The sequence below is a fragment of the Rattus norvegicus genome, chromosome 1, assembly GCF_021556685.1.
Source record: "Rattus norvegicus strain SHRSP/BbbUtx chromosome 1, alternate assembly SHRSP_T2T, whole genome shotgun sequence".
Lineage (NCBI taxonomy): Eukaryota > Metazoa > Chordata > Mammalia > Rodentia > Muridae > Rattus > Rattus norvegicus.
Genome location: NC_141534.1, coordinates 151,352,195 through 151,364,641, shown reverse-complemented (window position 1 = coordinate 151,364,641; position 12,447 = coordinate 151,352,195). Strand labels below are relative to the sequence as shown.

General features: G+C 35.0%; 1 protein-coding gene across 1 annotated transcript; it reads right to left on the bottom strand.

The window, feature by feature from the left end:
- Positions 1 to 5,990: 5,990 nt before the first annotated feature.
- Positions 5,991 to 6,947, bottom strand: Or5ae2 (olfactory receptor family 5 subfamily AE member 2). The gene has a single exon (XM_087610135.1). It carries the CDS (start codon positions 6,936 to 6,938, stop codon positions 5,991 to 5,993), a length of 948 nt encoding a protein of 315 aa, XP_087466261.1. The 5' UTR covers positions 6,939 to 6,947.
- Positions 6,948 to 12,447: the final 5,500 nt, after the last annotated feature.

The window sequence follows — 12,447 nt, the reverse complement described above, 5'->3', positions numbered from 1 at the left end:
ATAATCTCACATCCAAATATGAATATAACAGGAAGCAACAATCACTATTCCTTAATATCTCTCAACATCAATGGTCTCAACTCCCCAATAAAAAGACAGAGATTAACAAACTGGATACACAATGACGACTCTGCATTCTTCTGCCTACAGGAAACACACCTCAGAGACAAAGACAGACACTACCTCAGAGTGAAAGGCTAGAAAACAACTTTCCAAGCAAATGGTCAGAAGAAGCAAGCTGGAGTAGCCATTCTAATATCGAATAAAATTGATTTTCAACTAAGAGTCATCAAAAAAGATAAGGAAGGACACTTCATATTCATTGAAGGAAAAATCCACCAAGATGAACTCTCAATCCTAAATATCTATGCTCCAAATACAAGGGCCCTACATACATAAAAGAAACCTTACTAAAGCTCAAAACACACATTGCACCTCACACAATAATAGGAGGAGATTTCAACACCCACTCTCATCAGTGGACAGATCATGGAAACAGAAATTAAACAGAGAAATAGACAGACTAAAAGAAGTCATGAACCAAATGGACGTAACAGATATTTATAGCACATTCTATCCTAAAACAGAAGGATATACATTCTTCTCAGCACCTCATGGTACTTTCTCCAAAATTGACCATATAATTGGTCATAAAACAGGCCTCAACAGATACAGAAAGATAGAAATAATCCCATGCATCCTATCAGACCACCACAGGCTAAAGCTGATATTCAATAACAATAAGGGAAGAACACCCACATATACATGAAAGGTGAACAATGCTCTACTCAATGATAACCTGGTCAAGGAAGAAATAAAGAAAGAAATTAAAGACTTCTTAGGATTTAATGAAAATGAAGGTACAATATACCCAAACTTATGGGACATAATGAAAGCTGCGGTAAGAGGAAAACACATAGCTCTGAGCAGCTGCAGAAAGAAACAGGAGAAAGCATATTTCAGCAGCTTGACAGAACACCTAAAAGCTCTAGAACAAAAAGAAGCAAATACACCCAGGAGGAGTACAAGGCAGGAAATAATCAAACTCAGAGCAGAAATGAACCAAGTAGAAATAAAAAGGACCATAGAAAGAATCAACAGAACCAAAAGTTGGTTCTTTGAGAAAATCAACAAGATAGATTAAACCCTTAGCCAGACTAATGAGAGGACACAGATAGTGTGTACAAATTAACAAAATCAGAAATGAAAAGGGAGACATAACTACAGAATCAGAGGAAATTCAAAAAATCATCGGAACCTACTACAAAGCCTACATTCAACAAAACATTAAAATCTGCAGGAAATGGACAATTTCCTAGACAAATATCAGGTACCGAAGTTAAATCAGGAACAGATAAACCATTTAAACAACTCCATAACTCCTAACAAAATAGGAGCAGTCATTAAAGGTCTCCCAAACCAAAAAGAGCCCAGGTCCAGATGGGTTTAGTGCAGAATTCTATCAGACCTTTATAGAAGACCTCATACCAATACTATCCAAACTATACCACAAAATTGAAACAGATGGAGCGCTACCGAATTCCTTCTATGAAGCCACAATTACTCTTATACCTAAACCACACAAAGACCCAACAAAGAAAGAGAACTTCAGACCAATTTCCCTTATGAATATCGACACAAAAATACTCAATAAAATTGTTGCAAACCGAATCCAAGAGCACATCAATACAATCATCCACCATGATCAAGTAGGCTTCATCCCAGGCATGCAGGAATGGTTTAATATATGGAAAACCATCAACGTGATCCATTATATAAACAAACTGAAAGAACAAAACCACATGATCATTTCATTAGACACTGAGAAAACATTTGACAAAATTCAACACCCCTTCATGATAAAAGTCCTGGAAAGAATAGGAATTCAAGGCCCATACCTAAACATAGTAAAAGCCATACACAGCAAACCAGTAGCTAACATTAAACTTATTGGAGAGAAAGGTGAAGCAATCCCACTAAAATCAGGGACTAGACAAGGCTGCCCACTCTCTCCCTACTTATTCAATATAGTTCTTGAAGTTCTAGGCAGAGCAATAAGACATCAAAATGAGATCAAGGGGATACAGATTGAAAAGGAGAAGTCAAAATATCACTATTTGCAGATGATATGATAGTGTATTTAAGTGATCCCAAAAGTTCCGCCAGAGATCTACTAAAGCTGATAAACACCTTCAGCAAAGTGGTATGCACTCATTGATAAGTGGCTATTAGCCCAAATGCTTGAATTGCCCTAGGTGCACAGAACACATGAAACTCAAGAAAGATGACCAAAATGTGAATGCTTCACTCCTTCTTTAAAAGGGGAACAAGAATACCCTTGGGAGGGAATAGGGAGGCAAAGTTTAAAGCAGAGTCAGAAGGAACACCCATTCAGAGCCTGCCCCACATGTGGCCCATACATATACAGCCACCCAATTAGATAAGATAGATGAAGCAAAGAAGTGAAGGCTGACAGGAACCAGATGTAGATCTCTCCTGAGATATGCAGCCAGAAAACAGCAAATACATAGGTGCATGCCAGCAGCAAACCACTGAACTGAGAACGGGACCCCCGTTGAAGGAATCAGAGAAAGGACTGGAAGAGATTGAAGAGGCTCGAGACCCCATATGAACAATAATGCCAAGCAACCAGAGCTTTCAGTGACTAAGCCACTACCCAAAGACTATAAATGGACTAACCCTGGGCTCCAACCTCATAGGTAGCAATGAATAGCCTAGTAAGAGCACCAGTGGAAGGGGAAGCCCTTGGTCCTGTCAAGACTGAACCCCCAGTGAACGTTATTGTTGGGAGGCAGGCGGTAATGGGGGAAGGATGGGGAGGGGAACACCCATATTGAAGGGAATGGGGAGGGGTTAGGGGGATGTTGGCCCAGAATCCGGGAAAGAGAATATCAATTGAAATGTAAATAAAAAATACTCACTCAAGTTAATAAGGATTTAAAAAAAAGGACTCTATATTGCCTAAGATTAGTTTTCTAAAAAATCATCAACTGAGTAATTTAGAATTTCATCTTGCCAGTAAACTGGACATTTTCTAGTGAAAAAATTTCAAAAGTTTCATACATGAGCATTATATTTGTACCATTTCTACCTCCCAACTAGTCTTTTGTCCATAGTACTCTTAAATTCATGAAGTTTGCTTTAGTTATTGTTACTTTTGTAAGTACATATAAATGTATGTAACAAATATATATAATTCTTTGTTAATAATAATATACATAAATAGAATGTTATATATATCAATAGATAAGTAATAGATGATAGATAGATAGATAGATAGATAGATAGATAGATAGATAGATAGATAGATAGATAGATTTTACTAATTTCAATTATTATTGCCTGTGTGAAGATATATTTAAGGTTGACCACTTTAGGATTGGATTTCAGATGGCTTATCTAATTACATCATTTCCCCTTCTCTTTCTTCCCAACCCCCTATATAACTCTTACTGCTCCCATTCAAATCCATGGCCTCTTTTTTCCTGTACTTTTTCATACATACATACATACATACATAAATACGTACATACATACATACATATATACATACATACTACATACATACATACTTACATACATGCATGTATATTTCTAAATATATAAATGCATTCCTACACTTTGAAATTTACTAACTAGTGGGTGCACATAAGAATTTTAACAAATTTTTAGTTCTGAAGATACCATGAGCTCTGGATTAATAACAAAGAAATCAATCTCAAATCAACCACCAAATTTCATTCCTACTGGCTATATTTCCTAGTGGGAAAAGATGCTTTCAGGCTAATTGGTATGAAATAAAACATTCACGGTCTTACCAAACTTTGGTCTAGCATACTGCAATATTTATTTCCAGGCAAGATGTGCTTCGTGATGTGATATTGACGGGACTATTATATTGTCACTAACCATTACCTCATTGGATTTGATACCTGCCCCCAAAAAGAGACTTTCATGGTATTTTATCACAATCCTGGCCAAAAGCCCATAGCTGTAATAAAAACACTTATTACAATAAATTTGGGAAGGAATGACATTTATTTCATCTTACAGTTTACAGTCTATCATCAAGAAAATTCAGAACAGGAACTCAAGTGAGGAACCTAGAGTTAGGAAATGAGGCCAAAAACATAGAGAAATGCTACTGATTGCCTTGTTCCTCATGACTTCCTTGTCTTGATTCCTTATATAACCCCAGACCACCAGCTCAGCAGTGGCACTTACCATTGGGAGCTACAACTACCTACATCAAACATTAGTCACCTGATGAGTCTTCCTGAAACTCTATCCAAGGCAACTCCCCAATCTATGAGATCTCACCTGGATCCCACATCTAGTTCCCCAATCAAATATGGCATCCACTGCCTGTGATACAAATAATCTCAAGGCCTCTAGAAAGGTATGCATTATTTTTGTCCAAGAGAGAGTCCCCTTAACATAACATTCAACCTATCCACATAGGCATATATACCTTCACACTGCAGGAAATACAACCTGTTTAGAGGTCAAGTATAATATGTCTACTTGACTTCATTACCCCAAGTTATTTCCAACCTATCCACCCAGCTTGCCCATGTATCTGCTTTTCTTACCCCAATCTGCTCTTTCTATATCAGACTTACAACAAATAAAATAAGCTCATATACCCAGACTTCATCATGAAATACCAACAATATAAAAAATTAGTTCACTATCTTCTCTTCAAAACATACCAGTACTACAGAAATGCTTGCCAAGGGAAATTATTTGAGTAGACACCAGAAGACAGAATTTAAAAGAGCAATCATAAATATGATCCAAAGATATCAGGTAATTTAAAGAAGACACAAAGAAATAGAATAATGAAATTAAAGGGAAACAACTTAGGAAGAACAAGTGCTTAAGTGATACCCAAGAAAAATACAACAATAAAACTGATAGAAATGACAAAAACAATCTGAAGTTTAAGAGCAGAATTGAATGAGGAGAATGGAATATTGAGCAGCAATCACGTTGGTATAAAAATGAAATTGGAAAACTCAATAACTTAATAATAACAGTCAGAGGAAACCCTTTAAAGTACAATGAATTGAGCAAAAGAGAAATTATCAGGATTTGAAAATAATGTACAAGATTTAGATAAAATAAGAATGTAACATGGAAATTGTTTTAACATAAAGCAAATCAAATTAGTAGAATACACAGAAAATGTAGAACACAAAAAAAAGAAGAAAATCCTAACCTTCAAATTTTATGCAATGAGGAGGGAGAAAAACCCCATATCCAAGGCATAGAACAGATCTTCAACAAGATTATAGAAAAGCCTCCAAATCAAGTAAAGACACATCAAAACCAATACAGGAAGCACACAGAACACTTAATCAATAATAACAGAAAATAAAATCCCCATAGTCTATGATAGAGCACTAAATATACAAAACAAAAAAATTTCATTGAAATTCTCAAAACAAAAAATTCAAATCATAAATACAGTAGATCCATCAGAATTACTGCTAATTTCTCAATGAAAAAAATTGATAGTCAGAAAAGTATGAAGCAATGCATTTCCAATTCCTTAAAGGCTATGATGGACTACCTAGAATAATAGAACCCAGTAAAATTATCTCATAACTAAAGAGGAAAGGAAAATGTTCTACACTATAAACAACCAACAAAGCAAACCTAATGAAAAAATTGGAAGCAATATAACAGGCTGAAGAAACAAATGAGCATAGCCAAGAGACTGTGGAAAGATAATGAATAAAGAATAGTTGATGACAAAAAAAACAGGATGACTAAAATTAACACACATTAATTATAATAATAACTGAAACAAACACAATTTGTTTCACAAACTGCAATTTGTGAGGTCAAACACCAATAACCTCAATTAGCTAATCAAAAGACACAGGCCAACTGCATGGATCAAGAAACAAGATCCATCTAACTCAGATCTACAAGAAATACATCTTTGCTTGAGAAGTTTTATATCATGCTTTCTGTGAACATATCCTTAGACATAAAACTTTTTTGAGTGCTCCTTTGACTTCTGTGTTTCTAAGGCTATAAATAATGGGGTTTAACATGGGAGTAATGACCCCATACAACATAGAGATGAGTCTGTCTCTGCCAGGAGAGTGTTGACTGGAGGTTGGGCGGATATAGGTAAATATAGTTGTGCCATAGAACAAGAAGACTACAAGAAGATGGGAAGCACATGTGGAGAAAGCTTTGCGCTTCCCTTCTGCTGACCGGATCTTTAGGATGGTGGAAACAATGTATATGTAGGAGATCAAAGTGATCAGAAAAGCACCAACCCCAAAGATACCTCCCACCACTAAAACAAGCATTTCTGCCACATAAGTGGATGAGCATGAGAGGGCCACCACAGGTGGAATATCACAGTAGTACTGGTTAACTCTATTAGACTTGCAGAAAGACAGGCTAAAGGTGGACATTGTATGGACAAAAGAGTTCAGAAATCCAGCTGCCCAAGTCCCAAACAACAGCTGCACACAGCGAACCTTGGTCATGATGAGAGAATATCGCAAAGGGAAGCATATGGCCACATAGCGGTCATAAGCCATCACAGCTAGCAAGAAAACTTCTGTCCCAGCTAGGGCCACCAGGAAATACAGCTGCAAAGCACATCCAATATAGGAAATGCTGTGTTCTTCAGTCAACAGATTCTTGAGCATCTTGGGGACAGTAGCTGATGGGCATAATATGTCCAGCAGGGATAGATTTCCCAATAGATAATACATGGGAGTTTGAAGCTTTCTGTCAGACACAATGGCCAACAGAATGACCCCATTTCCCAGTAAAGTGATCTGATAGATGATGACAAAGCCCACAAAGAGTGGATAGCGCACTTCAGGGAGGTCAGAGAGCCCTATGAGGATGAACTGAGTCACTGTAGTAAGATTGTAGACATCCATCTCCTCTGTCCACAGGATGTTTCTAATGGAAATGAAAGCAAAGAGTGAAGATTAGAATGATAAAGCAAGGATCCTGCTTCTGAGAAACTTGGAATATAGCAGAATGTTCTTAAAGGTGATATGTGTTACCTCTACCTTTATTATTATTATCTCATCATGGTGGATCATGATCTTTTTTATGTGTTTTGGATCCTATTTGCAAGTATATTATTGAGCATTTTTGTGTCTATATTCTTAAGATATATTGGTCTGTAATTCTCTCTGTTGAGCTGTGTGTGGTTTGAGTAGCCTCAAAGCATGAATTGTGCAATGATCCTCCTGTTTCTATATATGGAATAATTTCAGGGATATTGAAATTAACTCTTTTTTAAATGTCTGGTAGAACTACAACTTTCTGGCTCTGAGCATTTTCATTGTTGTTGTTGTTGTTATTGTCGTCTTTGTTGTTGCTGGGGAAATTTTAATGAATGCTTCTAATTTACTAGGGGTTATTATTTAAATTATTTAAACTAAGTCTACTTAAATTGTATATCTGATCTTGCTTTAACTTTGGTAGGTTGTACCTATCAAGAAAATTGTTCCTTTCTTTTAGATTTTCCAATTTGACAATTACAGGATTGTAAAGTATATCCTTATGGTTCTTTGAATGACTTTGGTTTTTATTATGTAGATTTACCTTTCAGACATTCTAAAACTTTTGTGTATTTATATTATATCTGAGTATACAAAATCCCCATTCCATCTCTGGACAAATTCACTAAGAAACTAAACAGACCTTGAAAATTCATGTCTTTCTTAATCATAGAGAATCCTTAAATATTTCTTTAACTTCACAATTCATTAAAAGGTGGTCTATTTTTCACATTACCTTAAACATTTGTTTCATTCTGTTATGTCTTAATTTAATGTGTATGATACTAGACACTTCTTCAGTCTAAGTTAAGGTAGAATTACTGTATTACACAATTGCCTACTTTATATATTCTACTGTGTAATCATATTATATATACATATGTATTCAATGGCAGATAAGACTCTAATACTAAAAATTATCAAAATATAAGAAATCATATCAACAGTGGTATCATGAGTATATAAATGACCTATGGCTTCTTCAATGTATATTTTACTTGGAAGAAATAAATGTAGAAATGCTCCTATAACTTTAACACCATATTTTTAAGATATAAAAATAGCATTTTCATTAATGTATGCATAATAATGATATTAACTAAATTGTTCACAATTTAGTAAAAGATGTAGAAATTAATATTTTGTTTGATCAGTGGCTTTGAAAGCAAATCTTCTATAGTACCACATTTAGACAATTTATAGTAAAAACTGGTTAAAAAATAAATGAAAATCTACATTCTATGGTCTGATTCCTGTTTATTTCCTAGTGAAACAAGGAATACTTTCTTCAGTAAGTTAAAATCCTCATAAACATAATAGTATATAATGGTTTATCCACAAAATGTAAAAGGTGTTTATCTTTTCTCCAAAATAATAAATCTCTTCATTTTGGAGGCTAAAACCAGAGAATTGTAAATTTGAGGCTACTCTGAACTACAAAGCAAAACCCAGTTTCAAAATAAAAAGAGAGAGAGAGCACTGCAATATGTTCCTCTTCATTCCTCAAGCAACAACAGATTTGGAATATAACTGTGTAGTAAGTAAATTTCTATTGCTAGTCTTTTCATACCTTGAAATCTAACAAAGAAAATTATTACGATAATCACAAATATATGTATGTCATTATAAAGTTAATGAAGGATGTTCCTAGATGAATAACAATGATGGAAACAAAAAGTAAATCATATCAATCATTATGGTCTCTAATTTTCACAACTCTATGGAGCTCTTAAATCTCATTCTATGTATTAATCTTTCAAATAAAAAAGATGTGCAAATAAAATATGGCAATTTTGTTGCAATAACATCTTCAAGAAACAAATGTTTACTTGTACAATAACTCACTGTTTCGTCACACAAATTTGGTTCTTTAAAACAAGAACTATAAGAAATAAATTTTAGAACATTCTGATTAAATAAACCTTTAGGTTATATAATCAATATAAACACAACAAAACCTAATAATACATTTTTCTTACTTTGGTACATTATTGTTTGAATATATTTTATGAAATTAGTCATCCTTGATACGCAGAACATGGCATTTGCTCACTTGGAAAGACTGTATATATTTAGCAATCTTCTCATTCTAGTATTAATATAACATTAATAATTTGTCATACAATTAAAAGAAAAAATTTTTATCAATTACATACTTCTCAGAAACAAGTTCTATAATCTTGTGGAAGGAACAATAGTTTCTTAACTTGAGATTAAGGGAAGATTTATTGAATTCAATCTCTCTATGTACTTTATGGTTAGCTGATGTACCTAAAGATTATAAACATACAGATAGAAATTAATAAAAGAACAATATGGAAAGCATTACTTTTCTATTAAAAATTGCCTACAATTCAGACTTTCTTACCATTTCTGACTTATAACTTTGTATGTGGCACATTCTAAAAATACTATACAGGAAAATATTCTCTTGTTAGAATATTCAACTTTCTGTCATATATGAAAGTATAACAATATATAATTTAGCAAAATGCAACATATATAGCTTAATTATAGCACTTATAAACTTATATTTTATTAGAATATGTGTGAATAGCAATATAATATTGCATTTAAATTATACTTAAAATTGATTATGTTACCAATAAATGGTTTCAGAAAGACAAAATAGGTGATCCAGCAACAAATTACATCAGTAGATAAAAAATCAAATTAACACTTGTTCTTAGGACTCACACTAGGGGTTAGTCCATAATTTATATATTCCCATTTTTCTCCTTAGGGAAGCAGGATAATAAGAACTCTAGAGAGAATAACTACATTACTGCCAACTTAGGAATAGGGACACAAAAGTAATTTATTTGATGTAAGTTGTAACATAATTCTATGTTGCATGAGTGCCATTTTTAGTCCTTATAATAGCCCATGGGCATGTCCTATCTAGGATAAACTTTGCCAATACTAATTATGTGATAAGAGATTTATTTTGTTGTTTTCAAGAGTACCTTCTGTAAATAGCAAACACTTTCCCTGATGTAAAAGTTTGTACTTGTCTTACAGACTATGGTACAATAAAAGGTTTTGTAGTAATCATATGGCCAAAGTAAGGAATACATTGGTGATAGGAAACTACTATTTGTGATTACAAAAATCCTTCATTGAACATACTCCATTTTCTGTAAATAATCACTCTTATTATAGAGCAAAAATGTTACTATATTTATTCAGTAGCATACACAAAATATCTTATGAAAATCATGTGCCATTAACAAGAGAGAACTTTTGTGAACATGCAAACTCAGTTGAATATGCGACTTTTTAACTGTATTCTTTTTATTCTTTTTTAAATTTAATTTTCTTACTTGTTCACTTTACATCCAGATCACTACAATTCCCTGTCACCCTGTCCCACAATCCTTCCCATTTCCCCCTCCCCTTCTTCTCTGAGTTGAGTGGGGACACCCCTGGTATTCACCCCACCCTGACACTTCAAGTCTTTGCAATCCTAGGTGCATACTCTCCCACTGACATCAAACAAGACAGTCCGGCTAGTAGAACATATCCAAAGTACAGGCAACAACTTGGAATAGCCCACATTCTAGTTTTTCAGGATCCACATGAAAGTCAAGCTGTGTGTCTGATACATATGATCAGGGAGGCCTAGGTCCAGCACTGGTACATTCTTTAGATGGTGGTTCAGACTCTGAGACCTATAAATGTCCAGGTTAGTTGGCTCTGTTGGTCTTCCTATAGAGTTCCTATCACCTTCAGGACCCAAAATCCTTCCTGCTATTCTTCCATAAGTGTCCCCAAGCTCCATCCATTAACTGGATGTGAGTGTCTGTATCTGTCTGAGTCAGATGGTGGGTGGATCCTCTCAGAGAATGACATATCATGTCTGCAAGCAAAACAGAGTATCATTAGTAGTGTTAGGGATTGTAATTTGCCCATGGGATGGGATAGATATCAAGTTGAGTCAGTCAATGGTTGCCTATTTCCTCAGTCTCTGCTCCATTCCTCAAGCCTGCATTGCTTGTAGACAGAATAAAATTTGGGTTGAAAGTTTTGTGAAGGAGTTAGTCTCTATTGCTCCACTAGGGTTCCCGTCTGGGTACAAGAAGTGGCCTCATCATGTTTCCATATACCAGTGTAGTGAGTCACAGTTAAGGTAACCCCCATTGATTCTGGGGCACTTCTCTTATGCTAGGTCTCTGTCTCATCCTGGAGAAGGCCCCCACCTCTTCACCACTGTTAATTGCATATTTTCCTTCATTTTCATGGTCATCTAGCAATCTATTCTGTCATAATCAACACTGGATTCTGAATATCCCATTCCTCTCCCTATACCTCTTTCCACCCAGTTCCCTCACTTTACCTGTCTCTTATGACTATGCATTCCCCCTTATACATGAGACTCAAGCTTCCTGACTTGAGAATTTCTTCTGGTTTAGCTTCTTTAGGTCGGTGGACACCATGTAACCTGGTATGTGCATTTTATGGCTAATATACATTTATAAGTGTACATACCATGGATGTCATTTTGGAATTGGGTTATCTCACTCAGGGTGATAGTCTTAAGGTCTAATTATTTGCCTGAAAAATTCATGATGTCCTTATTTTTTTAGTGGCTGAATAACCTTCCATGGTGTAAAAGTACTATTTTTTAATCCATTCTTCAATTGAGTAACATTTAGGTTGTTTCTATTTTCTGGCTATCATGAACAAAGCTGCTATGAACACAGTTAAGCAAGTGTCTTTGTGAGATGTTGGAGCATTTTCTAGGTATATTCCCAGGTCTTGTATGGCTGGATCTTGAGGTAGAACTATTCCCAGTTTTCTGAGAAAATGTCAAATTGATTCCCAAAGTGGTTGCAAAAGTTTGTACTCCCATCAGCAAGGGAGGCATGTTCCCCATATTCCATATCCTCACCAGTAAGTCCTATCTCTTGAGTTTTTGATCATAGCCATTCTACTCGATGTAAGATGAAACTTCAGAGTTGCTTTGACTTGCATTTCCCTAATGACTAAGAATGTCAAACATTTTTTAAGTGCTTCGAGAATCCTCTATTAAGAATTATCTGTTAATTTCTGTACCCTGTTTTTAATTGAGTTATTTGGGTCATTGGTGTCTAACTTCTTGAGTTATTTGTAAATTTTGGGTGTTAGCCCTCTGTCAGATGTAGGGTTGATGAAAATCCATTCCCAATCTGTGGGCTGCCATTTTCTATTGACAGCATAATTTACCTTTAAGAAAAAATACCTTTGCAATTCCATGAAGTTCCATTATCAACTGCTAATCTTAGAGACTGAGCCTTTGGTGTTCTGTTCAAGAAATTGTCTCCTGTACCCACATGTTTAAGGGTATTTCCCACTTTCTGTTCTGTGAGATAATGTTCTTGACCCACTTGAACTTGAG